Consider the following 22,502-nt stretch of genomic DNA (forward strand, 5'->3'; position numbering starts at 1 on the left):
AGCTGCTGTAGCAGGTGCTGCTGTAGCAGCTGCTGCTATAGCTGCTGTAGCAGGTGCTGCTGTAGCAGCTGCTGCTATAGCTGCTGTAGCAGGTGCTGCTGTAGCAGCTGCTGCTATAGCTGCTGTAGCAGGTGCTGCTGTAGCAGCTGCTGCTATAGCTGCTGTAGCAGGTGCTGCTGTAGCAGCTGCTGCTATAGCTGCTGTAGCAGGTGCTGCTGTAGCAGCTGCTGCTATAGCTGCTGTAGCAGGTGCTGCTGTAGCAGCTGCTGCTATAGCTGCTGTAGCAGGTGCTGCTGTAGCAGCTGCTGCTATAGCTGCTGTAGCAGGTGCTGCTGTAGCAGCTGCTGCTATAGCTGCTGTAGCAGGTGCTGCTGTAGCAGCTGCTGCTATAGCTGTAGCAGGTGCTGCTGTAGCAGCTGCTGCTATAGCTGTAGCAGGTGCTGCTGTAGCAGCTGCTGCTATAGCTGTAGCAGGTGCTGCTGTAGCAGCTGCTGCTATAGCTGCTGTAGCAGGTGCTGCTGTAGCAGGTGCTGCTGTAGCAGCTGCTGCTATAGCTGCTGTAGCAGGTGCTGCTGTAGCAGCTGCTGCTATAGCTGCTGTAGCAGGTGCTGCTGTAGCAGCTGCTGCTATAGCTGCTGTAGCAGGTGCTGCTGTAGCAGCTGCTGCTATAGCTGCTGTAGCAGGTGCTGCTGTAGCAGCTGCTGCTATAGCTGCTGTAGCAGGTGCTGCTGTAGCAGCTGCTGCTATAGCTGCTGTAGCAGGTGCTGCTGTAGCAGCTGCTGCTATAGCTGCTGTAGCAGGTGCTGCTGTAGCAGCTGCTGCTATAGCTGCTGTAGCAGGTGCTGCTGTAGCAGCTGCTGCTATAGCTGCTGTAGCAGGTGCTGCTGTAGCAGCTGCTGCTATAGCTGCTGTAGCAGGTGCTGCTGTAGCAGCTGCTGCTATAGCTGCTGTAGCAGGTGCTGCTGTAGCAGCTGCTGCTATAGCTGCTGTAGCAGGTGCTGCTGTAGCAGCTGCTGCTATAGCTGCTGTAGCAGCTGCTGCTATAGCTGCTGTAGCAGCTGCTGCTATAGCTGCTGTAGCAGGTGCTGCTGTAGCAGCTGCTGCTATAGCTGCTGTAGCAGGTGCTGCTGTAGCAGCTGCTGCTATAGCTGCTGTAGCAGGTGCTGCTGTAGCAGGTGCTGCTGTAGCAGCTGCTGCTATAGCTGCTGTAGCAGGTGCTGCTGTAGCAGCTGCTGCTATAGCTGCTGTAGCAGGTGCTGCTGTAGCAGCTGCTGCTATAGCTGCTGTAGCAGGTGCTGCTGTAGCAGCTGCTGCTATAGCTGCTGTAGCAGGTGCTGCTGTAGCAGCTGCTGCTATAGCTGCTGTAGCAGGTGCTGCTGTAGCAGCTGCTGCTATAGCTGCTGTAGCAGGTGCTGCTGTAGCAGCTGCTGCTATAGCTGCTGTAGCAGGTGCTGCTGTAGCAGCTGCTGCTATAGCTGCTGTAGCAGGTGCTGCTGTAGCAGCTGCTGCTATAGCTGCTGTAGCAGGTGCTGCTGTAGCAGCTGCTGCTATAGCTGCTGTAGCAGGTGCTGCTGTAGCAGCTGCTGCTATAGCTGCTGTAGCAGGTGCTGCTGTAGCAGCTGCTGCTATAGCTGCTGTAGCAGGTGCTGCTGTAGCAGCTGCTGCTATAGCTGCTGTAGCAGGTGCTGCTGTAGCAGCTGCTGCTATAGCTGCTGTAGCAGGTGCTGCTGTAGCAGCTGCTGCTATAGCTGCTGTAGCAGGTGCTGCTGTAGCAGCTGCTGCTATAGCTGCTGTAGCAGGTGCTGCTGTAGCAGCTGCTGCTATAGCTGCTGTAGCAGGTGCTGCTGTAGCAGCTGCTGCTATAGCTGCTGTAGCAGCTGTAGCAGCGTGCTGCTGTAGCAGCTGCTGTAGCAGGTGCTGCTGTAGCAGCTGCTGCTATAGCTGCTGTAGCAGGTGCTGCTGTAGCAGCTGCTGCTATAGCTGCTGTAGCAGGTGCTGCTGTAGCAGCTGCTGCTATAGCTGCTGTAGCAGGTGCTGCTGTAGCAGCTGCTGCTATAGCTGCTGTAGCAGGTGCTGTAGCAGGTGCTGCTGTAGCAGGTGCTGTAGCAGCTGCTGCTATAGCTGCTGTAGCAGGTGCTGCTGTAGCAGCTGCTGCTATAGCTGCTGTAGCAGGTGCTGCTGTAGCAGCTGCTGCTATAGCTGCTGTAGCAGGTGCTGCTGTAGCAGCTGCTGCTATAGCTGCTGTAGCAGGTGCTGCTGTAGCAGCTGCTGCTATAGCTGCTGTAGCAGGTGCTGCTGTAGCAGCTGCTGCTATAGCTGCTGTAGCAGGTGCTGCTGTAGCAGCTGCTGCTATAGCTGCTGTAGCAGGTGCTGCTGTAGCAGCTGCTGCTATAGCTGCTGTAGCAGGTGCTGCTGTAGCAGCTGCTGCTATAGCTGCTGTAGCAGGTGCTGCTGTAGCAGCTGCTGCTATAGCTGCTGTAGCAGGTGCTGCTGTAGCAGCTGCTGCTATAGCTGCTGTAGCAGGTGCTGCTGTAGCAGCTGCTGCTATAGCTGCTGTAGCAGGTGCTGCTGTAGCAGCTGCTGCTATAGCTGCTGTAGCAGGTGCTGCTGTAGCAGCTGCTGCTATAGCTGCTGTAGCAGGTGCTGCTGTAGCAGCTGCTGCTATAGCTGCTGTAGCAGGTGCTGCTGTAGCAGCTGCTGCTATAGCTGCTGTAGCAGGTGCTGCTGTAGCAGCTGCTGCTATAGCTGCTGTAGCAGGTGCTGCTGTAGCAGCTGCTGCTATAGCTGCTGTAGCAGGTGCTGCTGTAGCAGCTGCTGCTATAGCTGCTGTAGCAGGTGCTGCTGTAGCAGCTGCTGCTATAGCTGCTGTAGCAGGTGCTGCTGTAGCAGCTGCTGCTATAGCTGCTGTAGCAGGTGCTGCTGTAGCAGCTGCTGCTATAGCTGCTGTAGCAGGTGCTGCTGTAGCAGCTGCTGCTATAGCTGCTGTAGCAGGTGCTGCTGTAGCAGCTGCTGCTATAGCTGCTGTAGCAGGTGCTGCTGTAGCAGCTGCTGCTATAGCTGCTGTAGCAGGTGCTGCTGTAGCAGCTGCTGCTATAGCTGCTGCTGTAGCAGCTGCTGCTATAGCTGCTGTAGCAGGTGCTGCTGTAGCAGCTGCTGCTATAGCTGCTGTAGCAGGTGCTGCTGTAGCAGCTGCTGCTATAGCTGCTGTAGCAGGTGCTGCTGTAGCAGCTGCTGTAGCAGGTGCTGCTGTAGCAGGTGCTGTAGCAGCTGCTGCTATAGCTGCTGTAGCAGGTGCTGCTGTAGCAGCTGCTGCTGTAGCAGGTGCTGCTGTAGCAGCTGCTGCTGTAGCAGGTGCTGCTGTAGCAGCTGCTGCTGTAGCAGGTGCTGCTGTAGCAGCTGCTGCTGTAGCAGGTGCTGCTGTAGCAGCTGCTGCTGTAGCAGGTGCTGCTGTAGCAGCTGCTGCTGTAGCTGCTGTAGCAGGTGCTGCTGTAGCAGCTGCTGCTGTAGCTGCTGTAGCAGGTGCTGCTGTAGCAGCTGCTGCTGTAGCTGCTGTAGCAGCTGCTGCTGTAGCTGCTGTAGCAGCTGCTGCTATAGCTGCTGTAGCAGGTGCTGCTGTAGCAGGTGCTGCTATAGCTGCTGTAGCAGGTGCTGCTGTAGCAGGTGCTGCTATAGCTGCTGTAGCAGGTGCTGCTGTAGCAGGTGCTGCTGTAGCTGCTGTAGCAGGTGCTGCTGTAGCAGCTGCTGCTGTAGCTGCTGTAGCAGGTGCTGCTGTAGCAGCTGCTGCTGTAGCTGCTGTAGCAGGTGCTGCTGTAGCAGCTGCTGCTGTAGCTGCTGTAGCAGGTGCTGCTGTAGCAGCTGCTGCTGTAGCTGCTGTAGCAGGTGCTGCTGTAGCAGCTGCTGCTGTAGCTGCTGTAGCAGGTGCTGCTGTAGCAGCTGCTGCTGTAGCTGCTGTAGCAGGTGCTGCTGTAGCAGCTGCTGCTGTAGCTGCTGTAGCAGGTGCTGCTGTAGCAGCTGCTGCTGTAGCTGCTGTAGCAGGTGCTGCTGTAGCAGCTGCTGCTGTAGCTGCTGTAGCAGGTGCTGCTGTAGCAGCTGCTGCTGTAGCTGCTGTAGCAGGTGCTGCTGTAGCAGCTGCTGCTGTAGCTGCTGTAGCAGGTGCTGCTGTAGCAGCTGCTGCTGTAGCTGCTGTAGCAGGTGCTGCTGTAGCAGCTGCTGCTGTAGCTGCTGTAGCAGGTGCTGCTGTAGCAGCTGCTGCTGTAGCTGCTGTAGCAGGTGCTGCTGTAGCAGCTGCTGCTGTAGCTGCTGTAGCAGGTGCTGCTGTAGCAGCTGCTGCTGTAGCTGCTGTAGCAGGTGCTGCTGTAGCAGCTGCTGCTGTAGCTGCTGTAGCAGGTGCTGCTGTAGCAGCTGCTGCTGTAGCTGCTGTAGCAGGTGCTGCTGTAGCAGCTGCTGCTGTAGCTGCTGTAGCAGGTGCTGCTGTAGCAGCTGCTGCTGTAGCTGCTGTAGCAGGTGCTGCTGTAGCAGCTGCTGCTGTAGCTGCTGTAGCAGGTGCTGCTGTAGCAGCTGCTGCTGTAGCTGCTGTAGCAGGTGCTGCTGTAGCAGCTGCTGCTGTAGCTGCTGTAGCAGGTGCTGCTGTAGCAGCTGCTGCTGTAGCTGCTGTAGCAGGTGCTGCTGTAGCAGCTGCTGCTGTAGCTGCTGTAGCAGGTGCTGCTGTAGCAGCTGCTGCTGTAGCTGCTGTAGCAGGTGCTGCTGTAGCAGCTGCTGCTGTAGCTGCTGTAGCAGGTGCTGCTGTAGCAGCTGCTGCTGTAGCTGCTGTAGCAGGTGCTGCTGTAGCAGCTGCTGCTGTAGCTGCTGTAGCAGGTGCTGCTGTAGCTGCTGCTGTAGCTGCTGTAGCAGGTGCTGCTGTAGCAGCTGCTGCTGTAGCTGCTGTAGCAGGTGCTGCTGTAGCAGCTGCTGCTGTAGCTGCTGTAGCAGGTGCTGCTGTAGCAGCTGCTGCTGTAGCAGGTGCTGCTGTAGCAGCTGCTGCTGTAGCAGGTGCTGCTGTAGCAGCTGCTGCTGTAGCAGGTGCTGCTGTAGCAGCTGCTGCTGTAGCAGGTGCTGCTGTAGCAGCTGCTGCTGTAGCTGCTGTAGCAGGTGCTGCTGTAGCAGCTGCTGCTATAGCTGCTGTAGCAGGTGCTGCTGTAGCAGCTGCTGCTGTAGCAGGTGCTGCTGTAGCAGCTGCTGCTGTAGCTGCTGTAGCAGGTGCTGCTGTAGCAGCTGCTGCTATAGCTGCTGTAGCAGGTGCTGCTGTAGCAGCTGCTGCTATAGCTGCTGTAGCAGGTGCTGCTGTAGCAGCTGCTGCTATAGCTGCTGTAGCAGGTGCTGCTGTAGCAGCTGCTGCTATAGCTGCTGTAGCAGGTGCTGCTGTAGCAGCTGCTGCTATAGCTGCTGTAGCAGGTGCTGCTGTAGCAGCTGCTGCTATAGCTGCTGTAGCAGGTGCTGCTGTAGCAGCTGCTGCTATAGCTGCTGTAGCAGGTGCTGCTGTAGCAGCTGCTGCTGTAGCTGCTGTAGCAGGTGCTGCTGTAGCAGCTGCTGCTATAGCTGCTGTAGCAGGTGCTGCTGTAGCAGCTGCTGCTATAGCTGCTGTAGCAGGTGCTGCTGTAGCAGCTGCTGCTATAGCTGCTGTAGCAGGTGCTGCTGTAGCAGCTGTAGCAGGTGCTGCTGTAGCAGGTGCTGCTGTAGCTGCTGTAGCAGGTGCTGCTGTAGCAGGTGCTGCTGTAGCTGCTGTAGCAGGTGCTGCTGTAGCAGCTGCTGCTATAGCTGCTGTAGCAGGTGCTGCTGTAGCAGCTGCTGCTATAGCTGCTGTAGCAGGTGCTGCTGTAGCAGCTGCTGCTATAGCTGCTGTAGCAGGTGCTGCTGTAGCAGCTGCTGCTATAGCTGCTGTAGCAGGTGCTGCTGTAGCAGCTGCTGCTATAGCTGCTGTAGCAGGTGCTGCTGTAGCAGCTGCTGCTATAGCTGCTGTAGCAGGTGCTGCTGTAGCAGCTGCTGCTATAGCTGCTGTAGCAGGTGCTGCTGTAGCAGCTGCTGCTATAGCTGCTGTAGCAGGTGCTGCTGTAGCAGCTGCTGCTATAGCTGCTGTAGCAGGTGCTGCTGTAGCAGCTGCTGCTATAGCTGCTGTAGCAGGTGCTGCTGTAGCAGCTGCTGCTATAGCTGCTGTAGCAGGTGCTGCTGTAGCAGCTGCTGCTATAGCTGCTGTAGCAGGTGCTGCTGTAGCAGCTGCTGCTATAGCTGCTGTAGCAGGTGCTGCTGTAGCAGCTGCTGCTATAGCTGCTGTAGCAGGTGCTGCTGTAGCAGCTGCTGCTATAGCTGCTGTAGCAGGTGCTGCTGTAGCAGCTGCTGCTATAGCTGCTGTAGCAGGTGCTGCTGTAGCAGCTGCTGCTATAGCTGCTGTAGCAGGTGCTGCTGTAGCAGCTGCTGCTATAGCTGCTGTAGCAGGTGCTGCTGTAGCAGCTGCTGCTATAGCTGCTGTAGCAGGTGCAGCTGCTGCTATAGCTGCTGTAGCTGCTGCTGTAGCAGCTGCTGCTGTAGCTGCTGTAGCAGGTGCTGCTGTAGCAGCTGCTGCTATAGCTGCTGTAGCAGCTGCTGCTATAGCTGCTGTAGCAGGTGCTGCTATAGCTGCTGTAGCAGGTGCTGCTGTAGCAGGTGCTGCTGTAGCAGCTGCTGCTATAGCTGCTGTAGCAGCTGCTGCTATAGCTGCTGTAGCAGCTGCTGCTATAGCTGCTGTAGCAGCTGCTGCTATAGCTGCTGTAGCAGCTGCTGCTATAGCTGCTGTAGCAGCTGCTGCTATAGCTGCTGTAGCAGCTGCTGCTATAGCTGCTGTAGCAGCTGCTGCTATAGCTGCTGTAGCAGCTGCTGCTATAGCTGCTGTAGCAGCTGCTGCTATAGCTGCTGTAGCAGCTGCTGCTATAGCTGCTGTAGCAGCTGCTGCTATAGCTGCTGTAGCAGCTGCTGCAGGTGCTGCTGTAGCAGCTGCTGCAGGTGCTGCTGTAGCAGCTGCTGCAGGTGCTGCTGTAGCAGCTGCTGCAGGTGCTGCTGTAGCAGCTGCTGCAGGTGCTGCTGTAGCAGCTGCTGCAGGTGCTGCTGTAGCAGCTGCTGCAGGTGCTGCTGTAGCAGCTGCTGCAGGTGCTGCTGTAGCAGGTGCTGCTGTAGCAGCTGCTGCAGGTGCTGCTGTAGCAGCTGCTGCAGGTGCTGCTGTAGCAGGTGCTGCTGTAGCAGCTGCTGCAGGTGCTGCTGTAGCAGCTGCTGCAGGTGCTGCTGTAGCAGCTGCTGCAGGTGCTGCTGTAGCAGCTGCTGCAGGTGCTGCTGTAGCAGCTGCTGCAGGTGCTGCTGCTATAGCTGCTGCAGGTGCTGCTGTAGCAGCTGCTGCTATAGCTGCTGTAGCAGGTGCTGCTGTAGCAGCTGCTGCTATAGCTGCTGTAGCAGGTGCTGCTGTAGCAGCTGCTGCTATAGCTGCTGTAGCAGGTGCTGCTGTAGCAGCTGCTGCTATAGCTGCTGTAGCAGCTGCTGCTATAGCTGCTGTAGCAGGTGCTGCTGTAGCAGCTGCTGCTATAGCTGCTGTAGCAGGTGCTGCTGTAGCAGCTGCTGCTATAGCTGCTGTAGCAGGTGCTGCTGTAGCAGCTGCTGCTATAGCTGCTGTAGCAGGTGCTGCTGTAGCAGCTGCTGCTATAGCTGCTGTAGCAGGTGCTGCTGTAGCAGCTGCTGCTATAGCTGCTGTAGCAGGTGCTGCTGTAGCAGCTGCTGCTATAGGTGCTGTAGCAGGTGCTGCTGTAGCAGCTGCTGCTATAGGTGCTGTAGCAGGTGCTGCTGTAGCAGCTGCTGCTATAGCTGCTGTAGCAGGTGCTGTAGCAGCTGCTGCTATAGCTGCTGTAGCAGGTGCTGTAGCAGCTGCTGCTATAGCTGCTGTAGCAGGTGCTGTAGCAGCTGCTGCTATAGCTGCTGTAGCAGGTGCTGTAGCAGCTGCTGCTATAGCTGCTGTAGCAGGTGCTGTAGCAGCTGCTGCTATAGCTGCTGTAGCAGGTGCTGTAGCAGCTGCTGCTATAGCTGCTGTAGCAGGTGCTGTAGCAGCTGCTGCTATAGCTGCTGTAGCAGGTGCTGTAGCAGCTGCTGCTATAGCTGCTGTAGCAGGTGCTGTAGCAGCTGCTGCTATAGCTGCTGTAGCAGGTGCTGTAGCAGCTGCTGCTATAGCTGCTGTAGCAGGTGCTGTAGCAGCTGCTGCTATAGCTGCTGTAGCAGGTGCTGTAGCAGCTGCTGCTATAGCTGCTGTAGCAGGTGCTGTAGCAGCTGCTGCTATAGCTGCTGTAGCAGGTGCTGTAGCAGCTGCTGCTATAGCTGCTGTAGCAGGTGCTGTAGCAGCTGCTGCTATAGCTGCTGTAGCAGGTGCTGTAGCAGCTGCTGCTATAGCTGCTGTAGCAGGTGCTGTAGCAGCTGCTGCTATAGCTGCTGTAGCAGGTGCTGTAGCAGCTGCTGCTATAGCTGCTGTAGCAGGTGCTGCTGTAGCAGCTGCTGCTATAGCTGCTGTAGCAGGTGCTGTAGCAGCTGCTGCTATAGCTGCTGTAGCAGGTGCTGTAGCAGCTGCTGCTATAGCTGCTGTAGCAGGTGCTGCTGTAGCAGCTGCTGCTATAGCTGCTGTAGCAGGTGCTGCTGTAGCAGCTGCTGCTATAGCTGCTGTAGCAGGTGCTGCTGTAGCAGCTGCTGCTATAGCTGCTGTAGCAGGTGCTGCTGTAGCAGCTGCTGCTATAGCTGCTGTAGCAGGTGCTGCTGTAGCAGCTGCTGCTATAGCTGCTGTAGCAGGTGCTGCTGTAGCAGCTGCTGCTATAGCTGCTGTAGCAGGTGCTGCTGTAGCAGCTGCTGCTATAGCTGCTGTAGCAGGTGCTGCTGTAGCAGCTGCTGCTATAGCTGCTGTAGCAGGTGCTGCTGTAGCAGCTGCTGCTATAGCTGCTGTAGCAGGTGCTGCTGTAGCAGCTGCTGCTGTAGCAGCTGCTGTAGCAGGTGCTGCTGTAGCAGCTGCTGCTATAGCTGCTGTAGCAGGTGCTGCTGTAGCAGCTGCTGCTATAGCTGCTGTAGCAGGTGCTGCTGTAGCAGCTGCTGCTATAGCTGCTGTAGCAGGTGCTGCTGTAGCAGCTGCTGCTATAGCTGCTGTAGCAGGTGCTGCTGTAGCAGCTGCTGCTATAGCTGCTGTAGCAGGTGCTGCTGTAGCAGCTGCTGCTATAGCTGCTGTAGCAGGTGCTGCTGTAGCAGCTGCTGCTATAGCTGCTGTAGCAGGTGCTGCTGTAGCAGCTGCTGCTATAGCTGCTGTAGCAGGTGCTGCTGTAGCAGCTGCTGCTATAGCTGCTGTAGCAGGTGCTGCTGTAGCAGCTGCTGCTATAGCTGCTGTAGCAGGTGCTGCTGTAGCAGCTGCTGCTATAGCTGCTGTAGCAGGTGCTGCTGTAGCAGCTGCTGCTATAGCTGCTGTAGCAGGTGCTGCTGTAGCAGCTGCTGCTATAGCTGCTGTAGCAGGTGCTGCTGTAGCAGCTGCTGCTATAGCTGCTGTAGCTGCTGTAGCAGCTGCTGCAGCAGGTGCTGCTGTAGCAGCTGCTGCTATAGCTGCTGTAGCAGGTGCTGCTGTAGCAGCTGCTGCTATAGCTGCTGTAGCAGGTGCTGCTGTAGCAGCTGCTGCTATAGCTGCTGTAGCAGGTGCTGCTGTAGCAGCTGCTGCTATAGCTGCTGTAGCAGCTGCTGCAGGTGCTGCTGTAGCAGCTGCTGCTATAGCTGCTGTAGCAGGTGCTGCTGTAGCAGCTGCTGCTGTAGCAGGTGCTGCTGTAGCAGCTGCTGCTATAGCTGCTGTAGCAGGTGCTGCTGTAGCAGCTGCTGCTATAGCTGCTGTAGCAGCTGCTGTAGCAGGTGCTGCTGTAGCTGCTGTAGCAGGTGCTGCTAGCTGCTGCTGTAGCTGCTGTAGCAGGTGCTGCTGTAGCAGCTGCTGCTATAGCTGCTGTAGCAGGTGCTGCTGTAGCAGCTGCTGCTATAGCTGCTGTAGCAGGTGCTGCTGTAGCAGCTGCTGCTATAGCTGCTGTAGCAGGTGCTGCTGTAGCAGCTGCTGCTATAGCTGCTGTAGCAGGTGCTGCTGTAGCAGCTGCTGCTATAGCTGCTGTAGCAGGTGCTGCTGTAGCAGCTGCTGCTATAGCTGCTGTAGCAGGTGCTGCTGTAGCAGCTGCTGCTATGGCTGCTGTAGCAGCTGCTGCTATGGCTGCTGTAGCAGCTGCTGCTATGGCTGCTGTAGCAGCTGCTGCTATGGCTGCTGTAGCAGCTGCTGCTGTAGCAGCTGCTGCTATAGCTGCTGTAGCAGGTGCTGCTGCTATAGCTGCTGTAGCAGGTGCTGCTGTAGCAGCTGCTGCTATAGCTGCTGTAGCAGCTGCTGCTATAGCTGCTGTAGCAGGTGCTGCTGTAGCAGCTGCTGCTATAGCTGCTGTAGCAGGTGCTGCTGTAGCAGCTGCTGCTATAGCTGCTGTAGCAGGTGCTGCTATAGCTGCTGTAGCATGTGCTGCTGTAGCAGGTGCTGCTGTAGCAGGTGCTGCTGTAGCAGCTGCTGCTATAGCTGCTGTAGCAACTGCTGCTATAGCTGCTGTAGCAGCTGCTGCTATAGCTGCTGTAGCAGCTGCTGCTATAGCTGCTGTAGCAGCTGCTGCTATAGCTGCTGTAGCAGCTGCTGCTATAGCTGCTGTAGCAGCTGCTGCTATAGCTGCTGTAGCAGCTGCTGCTATAGCTGCTGCTGTAGCTGCTGCTGTAGCAGCTGCTGCTGTAGCAGCTGCTGCTATAGCTGCTGCTGTAGCTGCTGCTGTAGCAGCTGCTGCTATAGCTGCTGTAGCAGCTGCTGCTATAGCTGCTGTAGCAGCTGCTGCTATAGCTGCTGTAGCAGCTGCTGCTATAGCTGCTGTAGCAGCTGCTGCTATAGCTGCTGTAGCAGCTGCTGCTATAGCTGCTGTAGCAGCTGCTGCTATAGCTGCTGTAGCAGCTGCTGCTATAGCTGCTGTATAGCTGCTGTAGCAGCTGCTGTAGCAGCTGCTGCTATAGCAGCTGCTGCTATGGCTGCTGTAGCAGCTGCTGCTATGGCTGCTGTAGCAGCTGCTGCAGGTGCTGCTGTAGCAGCTGCTGCAGGTGCTGCTGTAGCAGCTGCTGCAGGTGCTGCTGTAGCAGCTGCTGCAGGTGCTGCTGTAGCAGCTGCTGCAGGTGCTGCTGTAGCAGCTGCTGGTATAGCTTCTGTAGCAGGTGCTGCTGTAGCAGCTGCTGCTATAGCTGCTGTAGCAGGTGCTGCTGTAGCAGCTGCTGCTATAGCTGCTGTAGCAGGTGCTGCTGTAGCAGCTGCTGCTATAGCTGCTGTAGCAGCTGCTGCTATAGCTGCTGTAGCAGCTGCTGCTATAGCTGCTGTAGCAGCTGCTGCTATAGCTGCTGTAGCAGCTGCTGCTATAGCTGCTGTAGCAGGTGCTGCTGTAGCAGCTGCTGCTATAGCTGCTGTAGCAGGTGCTGCTGTAGCAGCTGCTGCTATAGCTGCTGTAGCAGCTGCTGTAGCAGCTGCTGCTATAGCTGCTGTAGCAGCTGCTGCTATAGCTGCTGTAGCAGGTGCTGCTGTAGCAGCTGCTGCTATAGCTGCTGTAGCAGGTGCTGCTGTAGCAGCTGCTGCTATAGCTGCTGTAGCAGGTGCTGCTGTAGCAGCTGCTGCTATAGCTGCTGTAGCAGGTGCTGCTGTAGCAGCTGCTGCTATAGCTGCTGTAGCAGGTGCTGCTGTAGCAGCTGCTGCTATAGCTGCTGTAGCAGGTGCTGCTGTAGCAGCTGCTGCTATAGCTGCTGTAGCAGGTGCTGCTGTAGCAGCTGCTGCTATAGCTGCTGTAGCAGCTGCTGCTATAGCTGCTGTAGCAGGTGCTGCTGTAGCAGCTGCTTCTATAGCTGCTGTAGCAGATGCTGCTGTAGCAGCTGCTGCTATAGCTGCTGTAGCAGGTGCTGCTATAGCTGCTGTAGCATGTGCTGCTGTAGCAGGTGCTGCTGTAGCAGGTGCTGCTGTAGCAGGTGCTGCTGTAGCAGGTGCTGCTATAGCTGCTGTAGCAGCTGCTGCTATAGCTGCTGTAGCAGCTGCTGCTATAGCTGCTGTAGCAGCTGCTGCTATAGCTGCTGTAGCAGCTGCTGCTGTAGCAGCTGCTGCTATAGCTGCTGTAGCAGCTGCTGCTATAGCTGCTGTAGCAGCTGCTGCTATAGCTGCTGTAGCAGCTGCTGCTATAGCTGCTGTAGCAGCTGCTGCTATAGCTGCTGTAGCAGCTGCTGCTATAGCTGCTGTAGCAGCTGCTGCTATAGCTGCTGTAGCAGCTGCTGTAGCAGCTGCTGCTATAGCTGCTGTAGCAGCTGCTGCATCAGGAGCTGCTGTAGCAGCTGCTGCATCGGGAGCTGCTGTAGCAGCTGCTGCATCGGGAGCTGCTGTAGCAGCTGCTGCATCGGGAGCTGCTGTAGCAGCTGCTGCAGGTGCTGCTGTAGCAGCTGCTGCAGGTGCTGCTGCTATAGCTGCTGCAGGTGCTGCTGTAGCAGCTGCTGCTATAGCTGCTGTAGCTGCTGCTGTAGGTGCTGCTGTAGCTGCTGCTGCTGTTGCTGCTGCTTTTGCTGCAGCTGCTGCTGCTGCTTTAGCTGCTGCAGCTGCTGCTGCTGTAGCTGCTGCTGTAGCTGCTACTGTAGCTGCTGCTGTGGCTGCTGCTGCTGTAGCTGCTGCTGTAGCTGCTGCTGCTCTAGGTGCTGCTGTAGCTGCTGCTGTAGCTGTAGCTGCTGCTGTAGCTGTAGCTGCTGCTCTAGCTGCTGTAGCTGTAGCTGCTGCTCTAGCTGCTGTAGCTGTAACTGCTGCTCTAGCTGCTGTAACTGCTGCTCTAGCTGCTGTAGCTGCTGCTCTAGCTGCTGTAGCTGTAACTGCTGCTCTAGCTGCTGTAGCTGCTGCTGTAGCTGTAACTGCTGCTCTAGCTGCTGTAGCTGTAACTGCTGCTCTAGCTGCTGTAGCTGTAACTGCTGCTCTAGCTGCTGTAGCTGTAACTGCTGCTCTAGCTGCTGTAGCTGTAACTGCTGCTCTAGCTGCTGTAGCTGTAACTGCTGCTCTAGCTGCTGTAGCTGTAACTGCTGCTCTAGCTGCTGTAGCTGTAACTGCTGCTCTAGCTGCTGTAGCTGTAACTGCTGCTCTAGCTGCTGTAGCTGTAACTGCTGCTCTAGCTGCTGTAGCTGCTGCTGCTCTAGCTGCTGTAGCTGCTGCTGCTCTAGCTGCTGTAGCTGCTGCTGCTCTAGCTGCTGTAGCTGTAGCTGCTGCTGTAGCTGCTGCTGTAGCTGTAGCTGCTGCTGTTGTTGCTGTAGCTGCTGCTGCTGTTGCTGCTGTAGCTGCTGCTGCTGTTGCTGCTGTAGCTGCTGCTGCTGCTGCTGTAGCTGCTGCTGTAGCTGCTGCTGTAGCTGCTGCTGCTGTAGCTGCTGCTGCTGTAGCTGCTGCTGCTGTAGCTGCTGCTGCTGTAGCTGCTGCTGCTGTAGCTGCTGCTGCTGTTGCTGTAGCTGCTGCTGCTGTAGCTGCTGCTGCTGTAGCTGCTGTAGCTGCTGTAGCTGCTGCTGCTCTAGCTGCTGTAGCTGCTGCTGCTGTAGCTGCTGTAGCTGTAGCTGCTGCTGTAGCTGCTGCTGCTGTAGCTGCTGTTGCAGCTGATGCTACTCTTGATGCTGCCATTGTAGCTGTTGATCTATAAGGGTCTATAATTTGAAGCTAAGGGTCTGAAAGGAGAGAGATGGTTTTTAATGGGCGTGGTGTTGGGGTGCGAGCCTGAAAGGATTTCGGGGAAACCAATTTGCTGGACTTGAATACCGGGGATAGGAAGAACAGTGCCTGCACTCTTACGAAGGGGTGGAGCTGTTGCAGTTGCAGTTGTAGGGTTATCTAACAAGACAGCAATTGAATGAATAATGGCAAATGTTTGTCCTTTGGTCACTCTGAAACAGCCATAGAAATAAAAAAAACAAATTCTGTACCATAATATTTTTATACATTAGAAAAATGTTTAATAAATAAGAACAGTTACTGAGGTAAGAGTAACCATTTCATTCCTGTCTTTTCAGGAAAACAAGGGTCTATTGGGAAATCTTCTATCCAGAAATTTTATGGTGTACCTAATTGTAGCTGCTCATACAACTGGCTTTACCTAAACTTTGTGTTTATACATTTTCCTTTCAAGGGAAGCACAGTGCCTTGATGCTGGTGAAGGGCTCTTGTTCCAAAGAATTGGAGTTACCCATCCCTTTGGCTCCAACTTGATTACTTCTCATTCCTCAAGCACTGTGGCCCATATAGGTTTATAGTTTGGAATATCTAACATTTTAATATTTTTTACAGCATTACAATGCTTGAATTCGTAACCAGTGTTAACATGAACCATCTTTTGAGGGTTGTGATATGGCTAGTTTGGTACAACAATTTATATGATAATACCTTGTATAATCATATATGATAATACTTTGTATAATCATATATGATAATACTTTGTATAATCATATATGATAATACTTTGTATAATCATATATGATAATACTTTGTATAATCATATGAAGAGTATGTATATTTATCCAGTAGTATAAACTTTGTGTGTCTTAAAAATCCTCCTTCTCATGCTGAAGATATTGATCAAAATTATTTCCTGTAATTGGCATCATTAACAAAGTAATCTCAACTTCGTAGTATCGTTAGAACTCGACTAATGCATAAGGAGAAATGGCTTCATTAATTTTTTTCCCTGTTCTATTATCCTAGCATATCCTTTATAATCTCTGGTCCATCTAGAGTGGAAAAATTGAATTCATAAGAAAACATTAACTGTGATTACTTGGTGTAATGCTCCCTCTTAAAACTTGAAATGCTACAGTCTAAAAAAATAAGTCTGTTGTAGAAGCAAGATTACAATTTTGGCAATTTTTTTACCCATATTGTTCTGAAAACAAACAATGAAGATAATTTTTGTGAAGCAGAGATCAAAGTGGATGTATGACACTCACGATATATTGATATGTTCATTTTTTCAAAATGTACTGTATCTTACTGAATATGCAAACCAATGTTAATATAGCAAATCTACTTTCAGAGTGGTAAACCTAGTCTCCGAGATCAAATAAATCCCTTTGCTGAAGAAGTATTACAAAGTATTCTTTCAAGTTTGAGAGAACCAGTTGAAGCACGTGGTGGGTTTGTTGGCCTCCCAGGTGCTCTGCCTCTCATCAAACCCAATATTCAGGTAAGGTAATAGATACAGCCTTGATGTAAATTTTATCATTTAACCCTTTGACTGTCGCAACCCCCAATCCTGAGGTGTCTCCTGGTGTCGCAAAATTTAAAAAAAAAAAAAATTATATTTTCTTATGAAATGATAGAGAATCTTTTCCCGATTGTAATGACACCAAAAAAAACGAAATTTGATGGAAAACTGACGGAATTATGCTCTCGCGAAGTTAGCGACCTCGGGGCTGTTTACAAATCGGCGATTTCGCCCACTTTGAGCCCTATTTTCGGCTAATTCCATTGTTCCAGTCACCCAAACTCATAGCTATTTCTTTAGAACTTCATTTTTTCTATCGATTGAGTACAAGAAACTGCCCATTTACTGATTTCAACTACCTAATAATGTGGTCAGAAATTTCCAGTTTGGCCAATTTCACGAAAACTAAAAAATATGACAATTTCAAAATAAGGTCCAGAATGAACAATGCAGACATTCCAGGCTCTAAAATAACGTTTTCTTTGTTCATCAGTCACGTCTCCAGGCCCCTCTGATATTACTCTTGCTTTCTATTTTGAATTTTTATTCAAACAAAAAATATTAGACTTACTATTATGCAGACTACTGCAATGCTGTAATAATTGTATAAATAACATCAACCCATTCATGACTGCATATTAGAATGGCTAGTTGGACATTTATTGGACAATGGCATCATTTGTTTACTTTTGAACATTGGCAAAAATCAAACATTTCCCCTACTTTGAGCTCCATTTCTAGGTTCTTTTTATAGTAAAATCAATCAAAAACACCTCTATTTCTGTAATATGTTTTCCATTCTATCAAATGAGACCAAGAAAACGAGAATACAACCATAAATACTATACGAAAATAGACCACAAAGTCGGCATTTTAATTAAAAAAAATGGTCGGAGTTTTTTTTTTCTCATTATGCACTGCGTGCTCCAGGATTTTTTTTATATGGTGCACACTGACCACACAGACCCATTCTCTCACATGTGGGCCTACCAGCTTTCTCCTGCTTGATTTGAAGCCGCTAGAATTTGAGTATATATACGTCAAACACGGCACCTCGTAAAACGTATATATACGGCCGCGACAGTCAAAGGGTTAATGCATTTTTTTTTTTTTTTTTAACATTGGGTTAAGTTTACATGCCAAGTCTTCACTAATTCAGTCTCTTCCTAGTTTTAAATTTAGATTTTTTATTTTGACAAATTACATGGTTGTACAGAGGAATATAGTATAGTTGGGTGTACATGCCAAAAGCATTTTGGGTAGACTTAAAGATTAACTTAAGAATAATAAGGCAATAATACATAGTTCATATGGTCATTAGACGAGTTAGTGAGTACAGGAGAATTTAATATTATATTAGGTGATGCTACATGGTTTTGACAAGTCTAGTAGAGACTTTTTACACAATTGAATTAGTTAATGAAGATTACAGTATTACAATGTAACAATTTAAAACAATGAAATTTAGTATTACAGTAGAACAATTTACAGTATGATGTACTGTATTACAATCTAATACTATTTAAAATGGTGAAAAGAATGGGCATCCTAATTTGGAAGTAGTAAGTGGATGAGCATTCATCAGCACAATATGAGTAGCTGTTAAGAAACTGGTAGTGGTACGATAAGGTTTGTCTGGTTAATTTTGGGTGATGAGGTGATTTTTTATTTGGGCCTTAACCCTTTGACTGTTTTGGTCATATATATATATATATACGTCTTATGAGCCAGTGTTTCGGACATATTAATACGCATAAATTCTAGCGGCTTCAAATCAAGCAGGAGAAAACTGGTAGGCCCACATGTGAGAGAATGGGTCTGTGTGGTCAGTGTGCACCACATAAAAAAAAAAAATCCTGCAGCACGCAGTGTGTAATGAGAAAAAAAAACTGACCGCTTTTTATTTTTTTAATTAAAACTCCTACTTGGAGGTGTATTTTTGTATAGTATTTATCATTGTATTCTCGTTTTCATGGTCTTGCATGATAAAATGGAAAACATATTACAGAAATATAGATGATTTTGATTAGTTTCACAATGAAAACGACCTTGAAATTGAGCTCAAAGTAGCGGAAATGTTCGATTTTTACCAATGTTCATGAGTGAGCAAATCACACCACACATCCAATACACGTCAACTGAGGAGTCTAACATTCTTTCACTAGTGCACTGATATTATTTATACCATTTTTACAACAATGCAGTAGTCTGCATAACAGTAAATTTTGTATTTTTTGTACGAGTAAAAAATCAAAATGGAAAGCAATAGTAATAGAGGAGGGGCCTAGAGACATAACTAATGAACGGAGGATATGTTATTTTAGTGTCAAGAATGTCTACATTGTTTATTCTGGACCCTATTTTGAAATTGGCATCTTTTTTAATTTACGTGAAATTGGCCAAATTGCCAATTTCTGACCACTTTATTGGGTAGTTCAAATCGGTAAATGGACGGTTTCTTGTACTCAACTGATAGAAAAAAATGGAGAAATAGCTACGAGTTTGGTCAACTGGAACAATGGAATTGGCCGAAAACAGGGCTCAGTCAACGAAATCGCCGATGCATATATGTCCCCGAGGCCGCTAACTTCGTGGGAGCATAATTCTGTGAGTTTTCGACCCAATTTCGTACTTTTGGTGTCATTACCATTTGGAAAAGATTCTCTATCATTTCACAAGAATTTTTTGTTTTTTCCAAAAATTTTGCAACATAGAATGAGTTTTGGAAAGGGGCTTGCAACAGTCAAAGGGTTAATACAAGTTGATATTCTTAAAGATCACTTGCTTCTGAAAAAGCAGCTGTCCAGAACTTAATAGTAAGTAAAAAATGTTGTGTTCTACATTATGTTGTAAAATATTAGATTTATGTTCTCTAGGTTACTTTGGGAAGTGAGATGTTCCATGTTCGGCGTATCAGAGGTGAGGGAGCTTATGCAAGAGTGTTCCAGGCATCAACATTGGATCCATTAAATGTCACAATGTTAGCCACTGATGATGATGAGGAAGATGAAGAAGTGCAGGTATGCAGAGAATGCATAGGTAATTTCTGTGCATAATGGTATGCTCTTTTCTTAAGTAGTATTTTTTTATTTTTTTTTTTATTAACAAGTCGGCCGTCTCCCACCGAGGCAGAGTGACCCAAAAAGAAAGAAAATCCCCAAAAAGAAAATACTTTCATCATCGATCAACACTTTCACCTCACTCACACATAATCACTGTTTTTGCAGAGGTGCTCAGAACACAACAGTTTAGAAGCATATACGTATTAATAAAATTTCCTTTTATTAGTTTCCAGAAGGTATAGAAAAGTGGTTAATTTAAAATATTTCAATATGTTTTTCTTTACTACATGTTATTTTAAAATGCGTTGGCAATATTGTTTATAATTACCCATTTCACTTTGCTAGGAAGGTCAGAAATATCCTAGTTGTCTTATTTGTGGACATGTTCCACTGTCATTGTTCACTTAATTCTACTTATTTATCATTCTTATTTAGCCATATAATTTCCAATTGGTCATTTAGAGAGGATTGAGCTAAAGAGGATGACTTGGTGTATAAATCTGTAATAGAGTGAAGGAAGGATAAGGGTTGTCCTAGGAAAGGATGGAGGGAGGGGTAAGAGATTTTGGAAATACAGTAGGCATGTTTGAGCATGTTAGATAGGATTGAATGGTTTTTGGGACCTGATGAGCTGTTGGAGTGTGAGCAAGGTAATATTTTGTAGAGGTACAGGGAAACTGGTTAGCCAGACTTTGAGTTCTGGAGATGGGAAGTACAATGCTTGCACTTAAAGGAGGGGTTTGGGATATTGGCTGTTTAGAATGATATCTGTTTTATCTGAGTGCCTCTGCTAAGACTTGATTATATGTGAATGATGGTGAAAGTATTTTTCTTTTATGGGTCACCCTGCCTCTGTGGAAGATGGCCGATGTGTTAAAAAAAAAAAATATCAATTTCTCTCCTTGTCCTTGTTGGTGATGGGTGCTTGATCTAGGAAATTGAAGCTCTCCTTTCCCTCGCTTGAATTGAATCCAGTTGCCTCCCATCCCCTAGGTTCTGAATGATTTCTGTGGCTTTAATGCTTCCCTGCGACTAATGATCTCCTTGTGTGCATGTTACCTCTGATTTGTTCCAGATCATATGAAAAGAAATAGGACTAACTCTTAATCTATACATAAATGGTGTACAGTGCCAACAAGATGAAGAATTAGACATGTGCAATACCTGGGCATCTTTATTTGTAGACTTGCCATCCAGTGGCGTTATCAATGCAAATTTCGCCACTGGATGGTGAATTGTCTAATTCTTCAACTCTTAATCTGTCTTTAATCACCTAGTGAATTTTCCATTGCAGGGCATGTGATATCCGCCCCTATTTTGAACTACACGAGTTTGAAGTTATGTATCAAATTCTTCTTTTTTGATTAGGTTATTCTGAAGGTGCAGAAACCAGCTAGTCCTTGGGAATTCTACATATGCCATGAACTAAGACAGCGTCTCAAATTGCATGCCCATGCAAAAAATATTCTTGACTCTGTCATGAGGATCAACAGGGGATATTTCTTCTCTAATGGATCAGTTCTTGCAAATCGGTATCATAAATTCGGAACTCTACTAGATGCTGTTAATGGGTATGTAGTTTTCAACTTTACTTTTTGTTGCTAATGTGTAATTTTATCATTTATCATGTGGATTAAAAAAAACGTTAAAACTTTTTGCAGGCTATAACAAGACCACTCTGAAAACAGTGTTGAATACTTCATTTTTAGTCATATCAGAAATATCTGGTGACTTAAAAATTTGTCCTAGGCTAAAAAAAAATAAAGGAAAACCTACATTACCTGTACAGGCATTGATCTGCTTTGTAGATCTGAATGAGCATTTTATGTTAAAATATTTAATATTTGTTGAAATATCTTGTTGGGAAAAAAAAAAAATCTGCATTCAAAAAAGTGTTCTATAAAATTTTAAAGCAGAGTTCAGCACTGGATCACCCAAAGGATTATATTTTATATACTAGGACTATATTTTATATACTATCCTGGATATCGTCGTCTTGTTCATTTCATAGTTTTTACCCTGGTAATGAAGGAGTAGTGAAGAAAATTTTTCTACAGGATTTAATAGAAAAATTGCCTATTAAAAACCCTTACGTTTTTTATTCACACCACACCATCTATCTCACAGCAAGGTAGGGTGACCTGAAGAAAGGAAAAAAAACACACTGGTTTTCCCCTTCATTTAACAGCTGCTGTGCCAGAAGTGCACAGACATCTCAACTGAAATGAGCCTCCACACTGTTGTATCCTTACCATTTTACCAGAGTAGACACTGTACAGTACTTCCCACCTCAAGGAATCAATGCTGTATAGTAAAAATATTGTAAGATGTAAATTTCACTAGTAAATCCAGCTGGAGAAAGTTATCTTCTCACTGAAGATAGTTTTTACATTTCAAGTTAATGTAATGAAAGTGTTGAATGATGGTGAAAGTGTTTTTCCTTTTTGGGTCACCCTGCTTCGGTGGTAGACAGCTGGGGTGTTAAAAAAAAAAAAAAATGAAAGCCTAAATACATTTAAGTTGAAGGTTTTCTTTACCAAATTAAATTGTTTTTGATTTAACAAACTTTAGAAATATAGGACAGAATCCACAAAGTCTCTGAATTTGGTAATGAAGGATAGTTTTTTTTTACTGAGTATTTATGAATTACTGAGCTCATTGAAGCAAACTTCTACCTCTCCATAGCTCTGATAGTTTATCCTCCTAAAAATTCCATTTTTCAGTGGCAACAATGTTAGAAAAACCTTAAAACTTCCATCCCTCTAAACATAATTTTTTTCCAATGATGGGTCTTATCACTGGTGGAGTTGAGAGGCTTATGCTCAGGTGAGATAGGTGGCCCTCTTTGGGATAAGGAGTCACTTTCCAAGAAATATACATGGCATAGCTGTGTACAACACAGATCACCGTTCTTGTGTTCATCAACACTAACCAGAGGAGAAAGAGCATACATAGGAAGAAGGAATACAGTAGGGCCCCGCTTTATGGCATTCCGCTAATACAGACATTTCAAATTACGTATGACTAAAACTCCCTATACAGCTCCCCTCACCCTAATACTGTGACCCCGCCTCGCCCAATTTGTTTACATTCTCTGTGAGCTCCATGTCTCTCCATTATGTCTGGAAACTTGTGTGTACCTGTACCTAAGTAAACTTACACACTGTGTTGGCGTGCAGATACACATTAAAATTACTAAGTGTGTCATATGTCTCGAGGATGCCAAATTAATAATTATTTATATTTATTTATTTATTATCACACCGGCCGATTCCCACCAAGGCAGGGTGGCCCGAAAAAGAAAAACTTTCACCATCATTCACTCCATCACTGTCTTGCCAGAAGGGTGCTTTACACTACAGTTTTTAAACTGCAACATTAACACCCCTCCTTCAGAGTGCAGGCACTGTACTTCCCATCTCCAGGACTCAAGTCCGGCCTGCCGGTTTCCCTGAATCCCTTCATAAATGTTACTTTGCTCACACTCCAACAGCACGTCAAGTATTAAAAACCATTTGTCTCCATTCACTCCTATCAAACACGCTCACGCATGCCTGCTGGAAGTCCAAGCCCCTCGCACACAAAACCTCCTTTACCCCCTCCCTCCAACCCTTCCTAGGCCGACCCCTACCCCGCCTTCCTTCCACTACAGACTGATACACTCTTGAAGTCATTCTGTTTCGCTCCATTCTCTCTACATGTCCGAACCACCTCAACAACCCTTCCTCAGCCCTCTGGACAACAGTTTTGGTAATCCCGCACCTCCTCCTAACTTCCAAACTACGAATTCTCTGCATTATATTCACACCACACATTGCCCTCAGACATGACATCTCCACTGCCTCCAGCCTTCTCCTCGCTGCAACATTCATCACCCACGCTTCACACCCATATAAGAGCGTTGGTAAAACTATACTCTCATACATTCCCCTCTTTGCCTCCAAGGACAAAGTTCTTTGTCTCCACAGACTCCTAAGTGCACCACTCACTCTTTTTCCCTCATCAATTCTATGATTCACCTCATCTTTCATAGACCCATCCGCTGACACGTCCACTCCCAAATATCTGAATACGTAATAATAATAATACTCTGTAATAATCACTGAGGCACTTTAAATGTTGTATATTATGT

At 48.8% G+C, this 22,502-nt stretch overlaps 1 protein-coding gene across 4 annotated transcripts in view; it reads left to right on the forward strand.

Moving 5' to 3' along the window:
* Nucleotides 1-22,502, forward strand: part of LOC128700239 (mitotic checkpoint serine/threonine-protein kinase BUB1) — a 100,973-nt gene that overhangs the window by 64,481 nt on the left and 13,990 nt on the right. For all 4 annotated transcript variants that reach the window (XM_070100725.1, XM_070100728.1, XM_070100726.1 and 1 more), the window contains 3 exons: nucleotides 15,138-15,287; nucleotides 18,185-18,328; nucleotides 19,739-19,941. In XM_070100725.1, coding sequence (XP_069956826.1) covers nucleotides 15,138-15,287; nucleotides 18,185-18,328; nucleotides 19,739-19,941 — 497 coding nt within the window. The remainder of the gene's footprint in view (nucleotides 1-15,137; nucleotides 15,288-18,184; nucleotides 18,329-19,738; nucleotides 19,942-22,502) is intronic.

This window comes from Cherax quadricarinatus, chromosome 74 (genome assembly GCF_038502225.1).
Source record: "Cherax quadricarinatus isolate ZL_2023a chromosome 74, ASM3850222v1, whole genome shotgun sequence".
NCBI lineage: Eukaryota > Metazoa > Arthropoda > Malacostraca > Decapoda > Parastacidae > Cherax > Cherax quadricarinatus.